At 28.0% G+C, this 20120-nt stretch overlaps 1 protein-coding gene across 1 annotated transcript in view; it reads left to right on the top strand.

The window, feature by feature from the left end:
• Positions 1 to 15743, top strand: part of LOC147807143 (putative sodium-dependent multivitamin transporter) — a 28893-nt gene extending 13150 nt beyond the window's left edge. Inside the window, exons 4-8 of the mRNA XM_087168790.1 lie at positions 2932 to 3083; positions 4404 to 4557; positions 7525 to 7706; positions 11201 to 11303; positions 15654 to 15743. Of these exons, the coding sequence (XP_087024916.1) occupies positions 2932 to 3083; positions 4404 to 4557; positions 7525 to 7706; positions 11201 to 11303; positions 15654 to 15743 (681 nt within the window). The remainder of the gene's footprint in view (positions 1 to 2931; positions 3084 to 4403; positions 4558 to 7524; positions 7707 to 11200; positions 11304 to 15653) is intronic.
• Positions 15744 to 20120: the final 4377 nt, after the last annotated feature.

Raw genomic sequence — 20120 nt, 5'->3', positions numbered from 1 at the left:
TCTCTTACTATTTCATGTCTATTAAGTTATTTAAGTAATTATGTTTTATTCTTCAGTTTAATCGAGATTCATTATTCTTATCCTAGATCAGATCTTTTAAAGACTTTTCTAAAAGTTCAATGTCTTTTCAATTTCATCATCAGTGATTGCAATTTGTGACAACTATGACATATTTTTGTGACAGCATAATCCAGCTGAACAAAATAATTACGTCATAGATGGCAAAATGCTAATTTTAGAATAATAAATCAAAAATCCAATATTTCTTACCAGAGAATTGAAGATATAGTACTTTGAAATGAATTCCAGTTGCAGTAATTAATCTAACAGAATTTAATTTCGGACGGCTTTAATTTTCACTATTCAATATTTGTCATATAATAAGTGCTTAAATTTCTCCAAAATATAAGTGTTAGCAATTACTTATATTTTGAAAAGAGTAAAAAGTAGAAAACTTTTTTCAGGACATTTCAAATGAGTATAATTCCTGCATCATTGTCATTAGTTTCATGTCATACGCTTGGATTGATATTATATTCTGTTTATTATCACTGTGATCCAGTTTTAAATAAAGAACAAACAGGAATTAAAAGATATGATCAAGTAGGTAACATTTATAAAAAGTAAAATTTAACTATGTGTATACTAATAAAATTTTTTTCAACTCCCTATTTGAAATATACATTCAAATATGTGTATTCAGCTATGTGTGAAAATGAAACTCAACTGTATTTACTGCATAATTTAGTAAAATATAGTTAAAAGACATATTTTTTTCAACAATGACACTTTTACATTAAACTGTTCTTTAGTATTGTTTTTAGATGAGTATTTAAAAATTTTCTTACATTTTCTCTAGATAAAAATGTAAAGGATAAGAGAATTGTTTTTTTTTCTTTGCATGGGAAAATTGCTGCTGTTTATACTAAAAATGAACATAAAAATATTCTTCTAAACAATTTGGAAATGGGGTTTATCACTAAATCGCTTCAAGTCTTTCAGGAACATACGCCTCTTTCCCCAACAATTAAGAGTGAAACATCACGCGTAGTAAATTTATCTCACCGTGACTATAAATTCCAAAACTTTTCGATGATTTGACGACGCTTTTCTAAGCAAAACGAAGCCCTCTCTACTTTTCCATTTCTTTCATTCCTAAAACGCCGGTCAGTTTTGGAGACCCGGAAGTTTTTTCTACAAATTACTTACTTCTCATCATTCTAGTTTATAGTAAAAGAGGTCCTTTACGGTTTTCATAAGACTCCTTATTACTGGCCAACAGCGTTACCTCATTCCATAATTTAGCTAACGATCTTCATTTTATTACTGATTGTCTAGCGCCAAGTTGTTTTTTAGTTCGCCACTTTTCTCTAGAATTTCAAACAAACATTTATTTTACTTTAATCTTTCTAGTTTTCTCAACAAATGCCACCTTCTTTTTTATAATCTCATGTTTTATTCATTTACTTTTCCGTTGTCAGGACTTAGCTCCATATGAAAAGTAACATTTGTATTTGATATTTTAAGTGAGTTATCCTTCTAGAATTCGCTTAGTGTGGAAAAACTTATCCGGACTTTCATCGCACATGTGTAAGAATCTAAGTTTAACTCCTTTAACTCAGATTTAGTTTATTTTATTTTCCCTCAAAGTAATTTAGTTTCTAATTTCCCGATTTATTTCAAATATATAGATTTGTTTTTATTTTATCTGCAACCGAAGAAACATAAGAAGATAATCCAAGATCAGAACCTTTTGAAGATAAACTTTAATCATCGTGGCTTTCTCAACCTATGTACCGTAGTATTATTCCCATTTTAAGATGTAATCTTCCTTTTAAAGATTTAATTGTTCCAGTAAGTCTTTTCATATATAATTGATCAATAAATAATTCTAATATGATCCAACGACTAATCAGTTCGGAGAGATACGTTGAATAAAGAAATAATATTATGAAATAATATTACAGAAAATCCTCTATGTCGCTTAAATTGCTCATGCACACCAGGAAATATCTTTTTGAGTTCCATTGAACTAGTAGAAGTTATATATTTAAAACAAATAATCGAATTATAAACTAAATAAAAAAACTAATCAATTAAACAGAGTTAAAGGATTTAAACTTAGAACTTTAGTACACATGTGTTGCAGCTACATAAACATTTTTCTTTCTTACATTATTGTTCCTAAATATTATATTATTAAAATATCATGCAATTTAATGATTTGATCCTTTGTTTCATTTTTTTAATGAAAAGATGCGTTTGATTGATATGTTTTGAGGGAAAGTAAAATTTTTTTTATTTGTACTTGTTCGTCAAGAAAGAATTGGTTTTAAGTAGGCATTTGCATTTATTAGTCCTTTAAAAACAGTATAAAATTATAAATTATAAATAACGTTTAAAAGTTCTCATTTAATTAATTTAAATCCTTTTTTATTATGCATATTGTAACTTTTAAGTAAATCTATTCATTATAAGTTTAAAAATTCAAAAATACGTCTATTTAATCAGACATATGCATGCCTGCCAACTTTCCCTCTTTCCGAGAATAACTTTTCCAAATGGTAATAAAACAATAACCAAAAAGCAATCTTACAGAAAAATATATTTATATTTTGATCATGTTGAAATTTTCTATCGTAAAGACTATTATGTTTTTATAAATTTGCTGTAATTATTTATATGTAGTGGTGGTAAAACATAATTATAATCATTAGTATTATTTAAAAAGTTTAATGGAATAACATGAAATTCGTTACCACTTTAATAAATTCTCCCCGGAAAACTGAAAGAGTTGGCATCTACTGCACATAGTCCTTAATTTTACAGATGCTTTTTTTCCTTCGGAGGTATTTTGTCTTTTAAACTGAAAATGTTTTTATTACTTACCAAAAGTACGTAATTTAAAATATTATGTATTTTAAATTTTAGATTATTCCTGCTTTTATTGTTAACAAATTCAGTTCAATACCTGGAATGACAGGGATTTGTATTGCTGGCATTTTTAGTGCTTCTTTGAGTACTATATCTTCGTGCCTTAATTCAGCTTCCACTGTGACAGTTCTGGATTTCATCAAACCACTGTATGAATGAAAGCGAGGAGTTATATCTGACAGGAAAGTTGTGTGGTTGGTAAAAATATTGTGTAAGTTCGAGATTTTAGTCTATATTTTCTGATGCATGTTCTCAAGCATCAATTTGATTAACATGGTTTTTCTTTTCCTTCTTTTAACTTTTAATTAGGCTGAGGAAATCCTTTTAAAATAATTAGATAAAAAATCACAACTTTGTATAATACCTCAGTTTTGTTATAAGCGATTTCTAACTATTATTGGCGTAATTCTTCAGAAATTGAAAGAGGAATCATCAGGAGATTAAACATAGAAATTTGTTATTTTCCGATTTTTCTAATTTAAAGACACAATTTTATTTACGTATTCCAAATATCATCTGTTAATTCTATATAAACTTATAAGTTGCTAGAATATCATTTTTCGACACTGACCGAATTTTTCCTGAATTTAAGTTAATTTATTAAAATTAAGTAGGAAGCAGTAAACAAAATATGCTTCTAAGAGTAAAATATTATTTTTTAATTTTTGTAGGAACTTAATATATATTATTTTAAAGATTGTTTTGAGATTTACATGCCACTCTATTCATCAAGGAATTTTTTAAATAATTTTAGATAAAATGCTGAAATTTTTTAAACTCATTAACACTGTTTATTCCTATCATTGTTTTGAATCCATAAAGTACATTAAAAATCAGACAAACTTGGATATTGTATCTAAGATAAGTAGTTTTGAAGCTTAAAATGGAGCTTTATAGCAGTTCTTGCCGTCATTCACCCTCATGATATTTTGATATAAAATCTTGAAAAAAAAATTACACCTATTAATATTTGCAGTTATACGATGTATATAACATATATAGATTATATGGAACATAACAATAGATACAACTTCCTAAGCCTAAATTTGGATTGATGTACAATTAGAAAGCCTCATGTCTGTATTTTGATCTAAAAGTATAGAAAGTTTGGTCTACTGGAATTTTCTATTCTAAAAGAGTGTTCCGAAACTTAACATGTGCGTACATAATAGTGAATATTTTTAACTTTTAAAAAGGAATAACTTCATGAAATTTCTGAAAGATGAAAAATAGTAAGTAATATAAGGATGAATAGTAAGAGTTAACGAAGATTTAGTTTCAAATATATTCCATTAGAAGATTTATCAATGGTTTCTTAAGTTAGAACTAACACTACCCCCATTAGTATCATTTCATTTTAAATTAATAGTTTTGATTTTACAGCTTTTTGTTCACGATGATGTATTTTAATACGATAATGTGACAAAAAGCAGTTACTGAAATAAATGTTTTAAATTAACATTTTACAGCTGTTGTGTATGGTGGAGCAAGCATCGGTTTGAGTTTTGTTTTTTAGAAGTAAGAAGTCTTGTTCAGCTTATGAATGTTTTTGTATCTTCGTTGGAAGGTCTCGTTTTAGCTGTATTTCTGACAGGAGTTTTAACAAGAAAAGTAGATGATAAGGTAAAAGAAAGAGATTAAGAAAATAATTCAAAATACTAATAAAAATAAAATACTAATAAAAATAAAAATAACATCCAAATGGAAAAAATGCGCTAGGCAGCAAAGAAACCGAGAGGAATAAAATAAATGAGAGGAAGAAAAAATAGTAAAAAGTAAAAAAAATATGACAATTAAGGCTGACATCATCAGCCCTGAATTGTCATGAAAATGCAAAACTTATGCATTTTTGCATTTTTATGACAATTCAGGGCTGATGATGTTAGCCTTGATTGTCATATTTTTTCAATTTTTACTAATTTTTCTTCCTCTCATTTGTAAAAGAAAGAGACTTTTATCAACTATGGTTCATATTCCATCTCGTTCAAGTAGTCAGTGACTACTTACATAATTACATAACCAAAGTTTTTAAGAAGATGTGCAATTATTTCAAAAAGTGCGTACCTGAGTGTGAGAGAATATTAAACATTATTGATAAACGTCTCTATCTGTAAAGTGTTTCTTTATTTGGATTGAAAAATTATATTTTAAATAGTCAAATGTGAAAAAAAATGTTGTTTCAATAATTTTATAGTACATTTTTAAAATTAAATTACCATACATATGTATAGATATGGAAGTCAAGAGCAATGCTTGCGGCAACGAAATATTTTTTAAAAAAAAACTATAAACACGTAGTGATTTTAAAAATTTGCTTAACTAATTAATGGTTCATTTAAGTTTTACTTAAAATACTTTGTTTTTGTAAATATTTATTTGTTTCATAAATCAAATTGAAATGATCAAATTTCTGGAATATTTGTAAACTTAAACAGTACCAAAAATCAAGAGTGAAAAATTATTATTTCTTCTCTTCACTTTACAGAAATGTCAATGAAGAAATTAAAATATCGAGCTCTTTTGAAATGTACAAATTTTGGAATAAATATAGCAGTTAAAGAAACTGTTGGCAAGTTTGTATGAATTTTTTATTTTTATGAAACTTTTTTGTCGTTCAACACATCGGTTTGAATCACGCATTGAATCTCACATCACACTTTTGCCTAAAATGTTTGGTTTTGTGAGCTAAGTCATAATTCAAAGTTAATACGCTGTTTCTGTATATTTATTTGTTTTGAGCATATGGACTGAAGAAAGCTGGAAAAATATTGAACATTTCGCACATATTTACTTTAGTTAGGTTTCTGAGGGAAGCAGACATAATATTTAACTCCTTATGGTAGGAAAGTTTAATATTGTTTGTGTTTATAAAATTAAACACATCTAAGTACAATAACTGCTGATAAAATTTAGCGACGTTGAAAATATCGTATGCAAAAATTTTAAAGGAAATTAAGAGATTAATAAAATTAATTCATTTATTGGGAAGAAAAAGTAAACTCAAAGTTACTCTTTATCTTTTTGAAGTTATACTTCTTATGCGACTTCCAACAAGGTTGCGTTAAACGTTTAACGCTACATTTTTATTGGCCGGGAAATCACGTGGTAGGATCCAGTTTTCCCTCATTCATTTCCATATTGTTTTGGTTCTCACTAGCACAAAAATAATAAAAGTCATAAAAGTATTGTTTTTCTATAAATACTAGGAGGCTTCGTCCCCTGCTCGCTGGCGTTGGCCAACCCACGGAACTGCTTTCGCAGTTCATTTTGGATTGCTTCGCAATCCGATGCTCGCTTTGCTTACTCATTGGATACGCTCTTAACGTCTAGCTTTTGTATACTTTTTTGAACACTGAAGTTCCGAAAACGTTTCACTGTAGAAAAATCTAAGCTTGTGCATTTCAATTTTAATTTGAAATTGCAAACAGATCACATATTTTTCTTAATCACACTATTCTAAATTTCAGTAGTAGAGAAAAGTAAATGTTGTAAGTTTTGTTTTAAAGTCTTTCCCACCAGAGGGCTAAAACCATGTATTGTAAAATGATATGAAATAGTACTGAACGCCGGATGTAAAGCATCGACTTCGATGAAGATAATTTTGTGAGAATTTTTTGATAATTCGGTGAGAATTCACCCGATTAGACATATGATGCTCACTACGTTACGTGCTCTTGCGCGCTGAAGCCTATTAATTAAAAATGAAAACTGTTGCCATCGCGAGAAAAGAAATATCATCGGTTTTATTGATACATACGTATTAGCGTTTTATATAATATAGATTCTTTTAGTTTGATTTGATACACATATAATTTAATAGGATAGTATTTTTTATTTTCAAATTTAGCGGAAAACAATTGTAAAAAATGAGTGAAAACAATCCCACGGACAAGGTGAAGGATTTAAGGCTATGTCAAGGTACGTCTCTTGTGAATATCAAGTGATTGTAAGGTTTTCTCTTTTGAAATTACATTATGACGCATTCACATACATTATTAATACAAATACATTTTCCATGGCGAGGCAATGAGGCAACCACAAGCAATTCCACTGGTTCAAGAGTCCCACGAGGGAAAAATGCACAATATTACCGTTATTACAGAGCATGGAAGTGAGCGGAGCAGGAAAAAGAGTCGTTGAATAGAACTAGTGATCTTTCCACGACTACTGATTTTTCTACAACTAACGTCGCAGGTAACGAAGTTTAACTTCTTCCGCACGGAGGGACTGCAAGCACTATTTTTTTCCGGTTTTTCGCTTCAGCATTAATAGAAGAATCTTAGAGAGATAAATATTTCTTTCTAATTTTCATTCGTTGCAAAGTAACTGAGTGGACTTCGAAAAAATTCATTACTTCTTCCCCCCACTAAGGCTAGAATTTTCTCAATGGTTGCTACGCAATTAAACGTTCGGTGAAAAAATCCTCGCGTGCACTTTTTGTCGCTAATTTTATGGGTTTTCAGAATGATTTTAGGTTCTAAATGTCTCTATCAACAAAATTCTGCCTGCATAATGAAACTTTATTTATTATAAAATTTTTTAATAAATATACATGAAAAGAAACTTATAATTATAAAAAATTATTTTTAGTGTGTATCAGTTGCCCTCGTCGTAGGATATTCACTGACGACATGGCTGGGCTTCGGAGCCTTACATTCAAGGTATAATGAACCATCTTTACCTCTCACCACTGACATGTGTCCTTTACTAAATGCTACAAACACTGGAATGAACGCTACTATCACTCTTTTACAGAATCAGAAAGTTACGACGTAAGTATTACTAAATTTTTGTATTCAAACATAAATTAATTTTTCATAATTTGTACATTTACAAATTGATTAAGCAATCGAAAAGATATTATCAAATTATTTGTAATAGAAAAACCATTTATGAATTAGGAGGCTTCACTCACCAGTTCCACTGATTGTTTCACATTCAGTACTATTTTTGATTTAGTTGACATTTTTGAAAAAAAAAAGATTATTTTGATAGTTAAGTGTTTAATTATTATATATTTTTATAATAAAATTTCATTAGTATAATGATCGTAACAAAATGAATGATTATGTGCATTTGAAAAAAATATCTCTTTCAAATCCAAGTATAAATCATCAATAAAAGCGAATTAGTTTACTCTTTAATGATTTAAAACAATAGGAAAATTTTACTTATCGTCCCGTGAACAGGTTTTGATTTCCAGGTTCCGTGAACAGGAATGATCGTAACAAAAGGAATGATTACTTGGATTTGAAGAAGATATCTTTTTCAAATCCAAGTATAAATCATCAATAAAAGCGAATTTGATTACTCTTTAATGATTTAAAACAATCGGAAAATTTTAGTTATCGCCCCGAGAACAGGTTTTGATTTTCAGGTTCCGTGAACAGGAATGATAGTAACAAAATGAATGATTATGTGCATTTGAAAAAGATATCTTTTTCAAATCCAAATATAAATCATCATTAAAAGCGATTTAGTTTACTCTTTAATGATTTAAAACAATCGGAAAATTTTACTTATCACCCCGTGAACAGGTTTTGATTTCCAGGTTCCGTGAACAGGAATGATCGTAACAAAAGGAATTATTGCTTGGATTTGAAAAAGATATCTTTTTCAAATCCAAGTATAAATCATCAATAGAAATAAATTAGTTTACTCTTTAATGATTTAAAACAATCGGAAAATTTTACTTATCGCCCCGTGAGCAGGTTTTGATTTCCAGGTTCCGTGAACAGGAATGATCGTAACAAAAGGAATGATTACTTGGATTTGAAAAAGATATCTTTTTCGAATCCAAGTATAAATCATCAATAAAAGCGAATTAGTTTACTCTTTAATGATTTAAAACAATAGGAAAATTTTACTTATCGCCCCGTGAACAGGTTTTGATTTCCAGGTTCCGTGAACAGGAATGATCGTAACAAAAGGAATGATTACTTGGATTTGAAGAAGATATCTTTCTCAAATCCAAGTATAAATCATCAATAAAAGCGAATTTGATTATTCTTTAATGATTTAAAACAATCGGAAAATTTTAGTTATCGCCCCGAGAACAGGTTTTGATTTTCAGGTTCCGTGAACAGGAATGATAGTAACAAAATGAATGATTATGTGCATTTGAAAAAGATATCTTTTTCAAATCCAAATATAAATCATCATTAAAAGCGATTTAGTTTACTCTTTAATGATTTAAAACAATCGGAAAATTTTACTTATCACCCCGTGAACAGGTTTTGATTTCCAGGTTCCGTGAACAGGAATGATCGTAACAAAAGGAATTATTGCTTGGATTTGAAAAAGATATCTTTTTCAAATCCAAGTATAAATCATCAATAGAAATAAATTAGTTTACTCTTTAATGATTTAAAACAATCGGAAAATTTTACTTATCGCCCCGTGAACAGGTTTTGATTTTCAGGTTCCGTGAACAGGAATGATCGTAACAAAAGGAATGATTACTTGGATTTGAGATAAAAATGTGTGACACAGTAATCATAAATAAAAGCGAAGTAGTTTACTCGTGAACGATTTAAAAAAATAGGGCAATTTTACGTATAGCCCCGTACACAGACTTTGAAACAACTGCACTTTCTCGCGTTTTTTTCTTATGTTCTGTTATCCTTATGTTTGTGGACTTCATTAATATCATAAAGCTATAACCATGCTGCTGAAGATGTTAGCTCAACCTGCTGCTGTTTATAACTGTTGAAAGAAATCAGTAAAAGACACGTATGAGTTTTTTGTCCCAGCAAGAAATTTACTAAAAAAATTCATTTTCTTGTGAAATTCTATTGTGATTTAGTATTCGTGTATTAATTATTTTAACTTAAGATACTTATTTACATACAGCTAAAACATAAGTACACTTAATTATATTTACATCAACATAGTCTTTTATTTTTGCTGTAGTTTATAAATATTTTCTTAATGTTTAGATTACGCGTAAGGTTTTTAGGGCCATTCTTCCTAGTGTATAAATCAATAAAAATCGCTTAGTTCTGTGGAATTTATTTGACTTATTTTTTCGATCAAATGTTTATATAGTAATTATGATGTTTTTTATTTTAATTGTTAAGAAAATTTCCTTAAAGAAAACTCGTTTTTAATAATACGTTAACATTAACAGCAAATAATAGTCTTAATAATCTGAGTAAAAAATATATTTTTTGTTCAAGAATATTCTTTGGAGAAGTGTATTTTATAATTGTGCCGATTTCGGATTGCTTGGAAAACGTTTTTGAGATAAGACGAAATACGGAAAAATTAAGTTGTCCATACTTACGACTGCTGTCCTGACCAAACTATTGGAGCCATATTTTCCAGAATGAGGATACCCCTTCCTCATATTTCGAATGTCAAAAATCCGTATTCGTCGAGAAAAAAGATACGCTTATTTAGACAAAGTTATGTCTGATTTATTAACTTAAGATAGTGTCTGCACTAATTAATTAGCCTATTTGCGGCCTGACCATTGAACTATTAAAATTGAGTCCTACCACTAGAGAATTCGATTATTTGATCAAAAGTTATTCAGGATTTTCCGTTTTCTTTATTTTACGCACTTAATATCGATACATTGAACCATAATATACAGACTAGCTACAATCTCAAGGAGCTAAGTAACACCATGTTGCCATCCAGGTAGAACAAAGTACTGTGCAAATAAATATTTGAATTATTTATCCTTGAATATATTTTCATGGTAATATGGTTCAATTAGTCCTTATATTAAAGTCGCCACAATTTTATCAATTTCTTCTTGATTTTAGCTTCAAAACTCGTGTTTTCAATTTCTTTACGAAAGTTTCTTTCTAAACTGAGTTTTATGGAGAAAAAAAAACAATATTTATTTGGTTGACAGTTTTTTCTACCATTCTTTTAATATTTTTTTCACGAAATGAAACTATAAAATCTATTTTCCATAAACAAAAAAAACTACTCAGGGAAACGAAATTTTTATCAAGCATATTTATATATTTAACTGTAGAGAATAGAGCATTACTAACAAATACATCTCTTTTGTTGAAATTAACAGAATAATTATAATATAAGAAAATTAATAGTGAAGTTAGCAGGTTAAAAAGAACATCGATCTTTGAAGTAGGATCAATATCTATATAGATCTCAAAAAATATATGTTTCACAATATATGTTTATTATTGCACAATTACAATATTCTGAATGATGTAAGAAACCCTAATATATATTATTATATTTAAAATCTTTACTAATTTTTGCTATGAATATTTTTTTTCCTTTTTAGAGATACTTTTATTTTGTACAAGATATCTTACACGTGGATTTGCTTCATTGGTTATGTTTTGACTCAAATTTTTATTTGCATTGCTGTCGTAGTAACAGGTAAAGTAAAAGTATACTTATTTTAATTTATCACGATAAATATTAGTGCTATAATTTAAAAGTATTATTTTTATAAATAAACTAGCTGGATACCCATTATTCGTGAAGGGTGAAAAAAAGCAAATGATCAAATAGATAGATCAACATTACGAAAATCATGTTCAAAATTGAAAGACATATCTATAGGCTCAAATAATTAAGATAAAATAGTTCAAATTTTTTATTTTCATTTTTTTTCCCTTTCCCGGCAGCTTTATGTCTTCGGTTTCAGCAAAATACGTTTTTAAAAATTCGTCTTATCAAAAGAAAAGGAATTACCGTAAAATATTGAACCACAATTTTACAGTAATATTTAATTATTGAAATAATGAATTTACGGTAATTATTTTTGTTAAAGTTACGTTATATCAGAATTTTTGTCCTTTAACATGTTCCGGTAAATTTTTGAGGGATTTAGTTGTTACTATGAATTAAATATCGCGTAATATCTGTTAAGAATTGAGTGACTAAGAAAAGTCATTACTTTCAAAAAATCCCCGATAGCGAATTATTTATATTGCCACTTGAACTGTTGGCGATTGGCGATTGTGATAGTTGAGTACATGTTGCACAAAATTGGCCGAAATTTCCAGAGGCTTTTTGCCTCAGCATTGGTGCGTATTTAGAAACATATATAAGATAAATAATCCGACGAAAAACACATAGCAACAATTGTTCAAACATTTAAGCATTGGATACAGCATAATGTAAACATTGTCATATTTATTGACTACTTTTAAATAAAGTATGAAATGCTAGTAAATTTTTTTTTACATATTTAGTATATTTTTAACAATAATTTTGACGATTTCCTGCCATTTGGTTATATCCGGTTTATGAACGGAATTACAAACTTAATCAGTTTTTCCATAATAATTTTTTTTCAAAATTTCTTCGCGTGACAATACTAGCACCATAATATATATGTATGTATGGTAGACGGAAAAAAAGGTCCCGGAAATAAAGGTACGGAAAAAAAGGTCCCGGAAAAAAAGGTACCTGGAAAAAAAGGTACGGAAAAAAGGGTCCCTGGAAAAAAAGGTCCCGGAAAAAAAGGTCCCGGTAAAAAAGGTACCTCCATAGGGAAAATCTGTAGGGATATTTCCCCTCTCGCTTTCTGGGCAACATGAATGCTTCTCGCTGTTTCAATGAATATTCTTTTTATCTGTAATAATTCAGATTAGATCATTGAGGTAAGGAGAAGGGTAAGGGGGGGGGCACTTATAGGCTGGTTGTATTACGCTTTTTTTTTAAATTTTATTTCACTTATTTATTCTTCTTTGATTATTTTTTAAAGCAGGAAGATACAATTTAAATTTTTCAATAATATTTTACTTTTTTTAAAAAAATTTTTAAGCGAAAAATGTGTTATTTTCTATTTTAAATTATATTTTGTGAAGAAGTTGCTAATGTGGGGCTTAAAGTAGCCAATCGGGGAAGTTGGGAGGATTTATGTGTTGGATGGTTATTCGTGATTGGAGGTGTAAGTATTGGTGCCTTTTAATTAGAGTAGCGGTATTTCTTTTTTTTTATAAGCTGGGTATGTTTAATTTCTCTATTTATTTTATTTTTTTGGGGCAAGATTTAATATAAAATATGCTATTTTTTTTTTCATTTTAAATGATATTTTTTGAAAAGGGTGTTGATATTTATATGAGCCGATTAAGGAAGGTGGGTGGATTTCTGTGTTGGATGTTTATTCTTTAATTGTGGAGAAAGGGAAGTATTGCTCTTTTTTAATTAGAGTCACGGTATTTCTTTTCTTAGAAGCTGGATGTATTTAATTTATTTATTTATTTTATTTCTCTAAGGGGAAGATGCATTTTAATATGTTTAATGTAAAAGATGTTATTTTTTTATTTTAAATGATAAATTGGAAAGAGGGTATAGATATTCATATTAGCCGATTGAGGAAGGTAGGAGGACTTTTGTGTCGGATGCATTTTTTCTTTCTTTTTATAAGATTTTAAATTGTTATAAGAGGTTTCGCCTTTTATTTATTTATTTATAGGTTTTTTATTTCTTATAAGAGATACGTTTATCTCTATTAACTTATTTTATTGTCGAAAATTCTGATTCGGATGGTTGGTGTCATGGAAATATTTTAAGTTCATATTAATTGATATTTAGTTTTGCTAATTGAGGTAAAGGAGAAAGAACATTTAAGCACAATGTTATTTTTTTTCCCCTTCCTTTATATGATAAAAAGACTATTTAAATTTTTTTTGTTGTTTCTGTTACAGAATGTGTGTTATTCTTTATTTAACTAATAGTTTATAGAAGTAGTTGACACGACGCTAACGTTATGAATAGTTTTCTTGCCGTTTCATAATTTTGATTCAGATTCGTTAATTAGTGCAAGTAGGAGGAGGAGGGATTTGATGCAAGAAATTTTTTTTCATTTCTAAGAAGGAGTTTCTTAAACTAGATATTTTTTTGTTAAATATATTTCTTTTCTTAATTAAACAAGGATTTTTTTAAAACATATGTCAGTTTTTAAGTAATTAGTGGAGATACAATTCTCTGCAAAATTGTTTTCACCCTATTTTAACAGTTATGATTCATTTATTTCGGTAAAATGAGGAGTCTTTTACCAGATAGGTAGTCTTTTAAGGGATTATTTTAATACTGAATTTTATAAAGAATATTTTTTTGTTAATACATTTCATTTTAACACGGTTAAGATTTAATTTAAGATTTCGGCATAAAAAAAATTTAATTTCAAAGAACTTATTCAAACACGCGTTATTTTGCGCTGATAAATTACATTAAATAGCCTGTAACACATTTCTCAGTTATTTTTAGGAAATATATAAGTAAATTTCGCTTTGTTTAAAATCTATTATTTATTATTATTTCTGTTAAGAAATAATAATAAATAATAGACATTTCTGTTCTGTTATGTCTATTTTTATTCAGTTTTAAATATTTTTTTTATTTCATTAAAGACGGTTTTATTTTTAATTCTTTTTAAAAATAGCATTCATGAAACTACATTTTTTAATAAAAAATCACTTTCTCTATGCACTTTCATTATCAGAAAAATGTTTTTAAAAGGACGATTCTGTTAATTATAATGGTATATTATAATGGTATATTTCCAACTTACATGAGGCCGCGGGCCACAATTAAAAATTCAAATCAAATGGTGGGGCCACAACTTTATCAAAATTTTATGAAGGACTTTTTCATGTTTGAAAGAACATTAAATATTATTGTCAGATTTTTAATAAGTTGTACAAAACAAAAGTATTGAATTACAAATTAAAATAAGAAGTAGATTTTTAGAAATATTTAATTCTTATTAATAATATTTTTAAAAATATTAAATAAATAATAAAAATTCGGGCTACAATAACTTAGGTTTTTATTAAAACTTACATAGTAGCACACAAAATATTCAATGAGAAAATTGAGATTTGTCTGCTACAACCACCAGAGAATAGATATTTACATTTAAAATTTACAAATGTGTGTGCAAATATTTTCGTCCAATATGAGTGGTCTCAAAAAGTTAAATCGGATAATTTCTTCGAGAAAATTTCTGATACGCACATGCTAAATTATATTAACAAAATACAAAAAGAAATGAAATAAAATAGAGCTACATACATGATTATTTTTGCATTTGAATAAATATTTTCCTGGGTGTAAAACCTGAGAAATAAATTTTTTTGCACAATTGGTATGTTAAATTTCACAGATACGAAGAAATTAGGTTTTTATTAACGAGAAAAGCATTTTAAACCCATATTGATTCTTTACGAAAATTGTTCGCAAAAAAATGACAACTAGTAAAGTTTAGGCCACGGGCCACAGAAAAAGGCTTCGCGGGCCGGATGCGGCCCCCGGGCTGCCAGTTGGAAACCCCTGGTCTAAAACAAATATCATTTTAACAAAGTGAATAATATATATTATAAATCAATGATTATCAAATTCAATAAGGTATGTTACAGATTGAATCATGTTAGATGCACTGAAGTGTGCCTTTACCAAAAAACAAGCATTTGTGGCTATATTAAAATTTTTGCAATAAAAGGAAATTGGTGTTATAAAAAAGGAAAGATGTTTATGTACTTTTTTGTGAGTCTACTGCTAGAATCAGTGCATTTCATTAATCTTGTAAATTTCTGAAGATAGCAATTACTTTGACGTATGTGTACATTAGTGTACTGCAAATGGATGTCCTTGAGGTTTCTTGAATGAACACACCTACAAGAATAAGAGGGGGTTTCACTGTAACAACCCTTTCAACCTTTTTCTAAGAATGTTTCAGCCATTCTTTGTATTTCAGTTTTTCATTCTTTGTATTTCAGTTTCCAGCAAATCAAAGCTGGAGTCCATATGGTAATGGCATATCGCACATAGAAAAAAGAGGAGCTATGAAACTCTTCAAAAAAGGTTGAAAACACTTTGCGTTAAGTTTTTAAACCAAAATCTAGACATCCCAGAATTTTTAAGTTCAATAGCTAATAATCTAAGAAAGAAAAACATGTAAATTTAAAAACTAACTAAATTTAAAACCCCTAAAAACTCAAAATTGTCAACATACAAAATTTTCATTCATTTCCAATTTCATATTAAAATCTGTATTCATTACTTTAGCTTATTAATTTTTTTGAATAGCTAAAAATGATACTACATGGCAGTTTTAAATAAAGCAAATTTTATATTTAAATATTCCTAAATGTAAGTTTTTAATTTTCTTTAACATCTAAAAGACATACCATTTAAAAAATTTATAAGATATTTTAACGATGATATGTAATACCTTTTTTGCAGAGTTTCATAGCAATGAACTATTTATGTTTTTGTATATTGTATATTTGTGAATTTGTATATTTTAAACATCGAAATCGTCATTATTTTACAAAAAAATAAAAAAATTTCCTCTAATGTATTCCAATCAAGTTATTTTTTAATTTTCTTGTGTTTTCAAAAAATAATGTCATAAAAAATGATGTTTATAGATATATTGTTGTAAGCAGAAACAAAGTTCTCCATATACGTCTAAGCTGAAGTTTTTAGAGGAATAGTTAAAAAAGTTGTCAACTACGTCATAAAAGGTTTGTGATATATTTTATTTTAAATTGAAAAAACTGATCTACTTATAAAACACATCTTATTTAATTCAACTTTATAAATATTAAAATAATTTAAATCCAATGAAAATGTAATAAAAATAATTACATATTTCAGGCAATATTACTGTATTATAAATTACTTTCTAGCAAATGCATAATGGATGCAAAATTTTTGTTCAAACTAATTGGAAATTGAATATAAATGAATCATAAAAAAAATAAAGAAAAATACATGGAAAAAAAAATCAAGCATACTAATTTTTTTTTATTTACTTATTAAAAAAGCAATCCTACTTTAATGAATGGTTTCTTTTTTTCTGGAAATTTCATAATTACAAATTAAAATATGTAAAAGACCAGATATTATAATACATATATACATTAAATGACTAATATATATTTAAGTATTAAAATAACATTCGATTCAATACGAAACAATGATATTTTTAAAAAAACCAGCTGACTTAAATCATGATTAAATCAATGAAATCCTGCTAAAAATATTCAATAAGGTTTGCGTCTGATAAGTTTCCAGCATTTTGATTCTAATTTGCTCTTAAATATAGTACATTGAATAAATGTTAATTGTGAATGTAAATAAATGTGAAAAAAAATTCATTAATTATAATACTACGTTGTAATGCAACGTTAAATAACCTTTTACGCTTCAATTAGTAAATTAATTACTAAAGATGTAAAGTAATTAAAATGATAGTTGTTACTGTTTAGATAATTTTTTAAGTTGTTCTTATTGCCAATTAAATAAATAAGAATTATTATCTATTTAAAGAGAGAAATAAGCGAATAACACCACCATTACCGCCAATCAAATGCTCAAGAGCCACACCGGGTTCGAATGCCAGAGCCGGCGGGTCAATATGAAGATGCACTCAGTTCGCACTGATCACAGTACTAATGTAAAATATCCTCTGTGGAAGACAGATTATGGGTTAGAGTTCATTTGCCGTCAGTCTAACCAATACCTCTAACCGTGGATGGTTTTCGTGGTTTACACTATATGTAACGCACATGCTTTTAAGTTCCATTGAAAAGTCCCCACAAAGGCAAATTTCTCCCAATGCTTGATCTAGGAGTTCTCTTTGTCTTCTGGGTTGAGTTCACTTTTATAAGACTACGTAATTGAACATTAGTAGCCTTTTAAAAGCAATTAAGACATTACAAATATTTATAATTTTTAACAATTTTAAAAAATAATCGAAAATAATTTTTAGATTTATTCACTAAAATAATGAAAATAAAAAGTCACTAACAGAGAAAAAATCTTTAAGAGAAATGGCACCGAAAATTGAAGTTTTTAAAACCCAAAATATAAAAAAGAAAAATATGCTCTCGAATTCGATAGCAAATGATATTTAAACATTAACCAGATAGTGGATATAGAATGCTCTGCCTTGTTTATTGCAATATCTTTTTAGATAAATTATAATTTTGTCATATTTTAGGGTTTAAATTATAAATTCAATAGTTAGGGGATATTATGTTTTAATAAATCAAAAACTTTAAAAAAAATTTAAATCAAAAATTTTTTCTAAACTTCATTTTTTCCCCCAATATTGTAAACAAGAGGTGGCAAACAGTGGGTCAAGTAAGACCGTCAATGCATAAACCGATTCCCAAACATGCCATTGGTTAACTGAAACGGTTCTATGCTATGTTATCAATTCTAACTTATTACAAAATAAAAAAAAGGGAAAAATGAAAGAAAATTGCACCTGTCAAAAAATTTCTATTAGAAGCGTTATAAGCGAAACACATTAATTTTACTCCCCCTCCCCTAAAAGTTTCATGTAGCCTGATAACACTTTTTCAATAGATAAGAGTCAAGATTCCCGGTAGAATCATGATCTTAGAAAATAAATAAACAATTTTATTGAAAATTTTCATATTTAATTAACTTTTTAAGAATAAATGCATAAATAAGAAACAAAAGTTGGATAAAAAGCTCTTTGAACACGCGCGACACGCAAAAAAACATGCACGGAACAGCAAAAAGCGCTTCAATTCAATCTTCTCATTTAAAATATTTTCCCCTACAGAATTTTCCCTACACAGGTACCTTTTTTACCGGGACCTTTTTTTCCGGGGACCTTTTTTTCCGTACCTTTTTTTCCGGTACCTTTTTTCCAGGTACCTTTTTTTCCGGGACCTTTTTTTCCGTACCTTTTTTTCCGGTACCTTTTTTTCCTAGAATCTGTATGTATATATATGTTACGGTGATTGACCGAAGTCTCGAAAATGGCAACATTCACCGGTGAATGTCAACAATCACATAGTCGCTTTGGTGAATGTCCGAAATATTTATTACATTGGATTTGATATGAATTTATTCGTGGATATAATTACATTTATTCGATATTTTAATACTTACTGACGATAGATTAGAAGAAACATCAGTATTTGGAGTATCAGGCCATACATTCACATTTGCCCGATATACATTTGCTCGGTATACCCTACACTGATGTTTTTTTAAAGTCAAGTGCCATTGCCCGGCATATATTTGTCCGATACTCCAAACACTGATGTTTCTTCTAATCTATCGTAAGTAAGTATTAAAATACAGAATAGATATAAATATATCAAATAAATATAATAATATCAACGAATAAATTAATATAAAATTGGATATAACAAACATTTTGGACATTCACCAAAGCGACTATGTAATTGTTGACATGCACCGGTGAGGGTCCGAATGTACAAGAATGTAATGAGATATTCGATCTTTCACCTGCGTATTTATTTGATGTTTGTCGACATTCACCGGTAAAAGTCAACAACAACCACCTATTTCGGTCATTCGCCGTAACATACATATATATATATGTATATATATATATATATATATATATATATATATATATATATATATATATATATATATATATATATATATATATATATATATATATATATATATATATATATATATATATATATATATATATATATATATATATATATATATATATGGGTCATTCTCACAAAAACAGTCATTTTCATGTCCCCAGTATATTTTATGTTTGTTTTACAGCTTATGAAAAAAAAAATTCAGGGAAAGTGCCCTTCGGAATGCAAGCTAACAAAAGAATAAAAATAAAATTATCAATTTTTATTTTTTATTTATTTTAGGTAATTAAAATATACCAATATGTCATTCCCTCACTTGTCCCCACTGCTGATTTAAAAGAAGAAAAAAATTGTTTCTGAAATAAAATTTTTTTTTTTACAAATTCGTGTTTTTTATTTCAGAATACTGAAATATAGAATTCAGAAAATCAATTTTATATTTAATTTCTGATAAAAACATTAACACAGCACCATTTTAAACTTTGTCCCCAGTGTTTCGCGTCATTCCCTCACAACAATGTTCTTATCACCTGCAATCTTCTTAGAATAAAAAGATTTTAATAAAAACTTCAGAAGTTAACAACTGGCATCATAGAACAAAATTGCAGTATGTTTCCATCTTCAACTTAAAGAAGCTTTGCTGTGGAATAAATTTGAATGAATCAAACCAGGTAAAATTTTTTACATTTGTCATTCCCTCATGTCATTTTTTAGAGTAAAATAAAATACAACTTCATCGAGAAAGTGGATAATTATATGTTGCTTTCTTGTATGAATATAATTGTATGTGATTGACTTCAGAAATTAATTAGGCCTAACTGTTATTTT

Source organism: Parasteatoda tepidariorum, chromosome 7 (assembly GCF_982258835.1).
Source record: "Parasteatoda tepidariorum strain Cologne lab strain chromosome 7, Ptep-v5.0, whole genome shotgun sequence".
Lineage (NCBI taxonomy): Eukaryota > Metazoa > Arthropoda > Arachnida > Araneae > Theridiidae > Parasteatoda > Parasteatoda tepidariorum.
The sequence above is the reverse complement of the archived record's forward strand: the minus strand, read 5'-3'. Positions and strand labels throughout refer to the sequence as shown.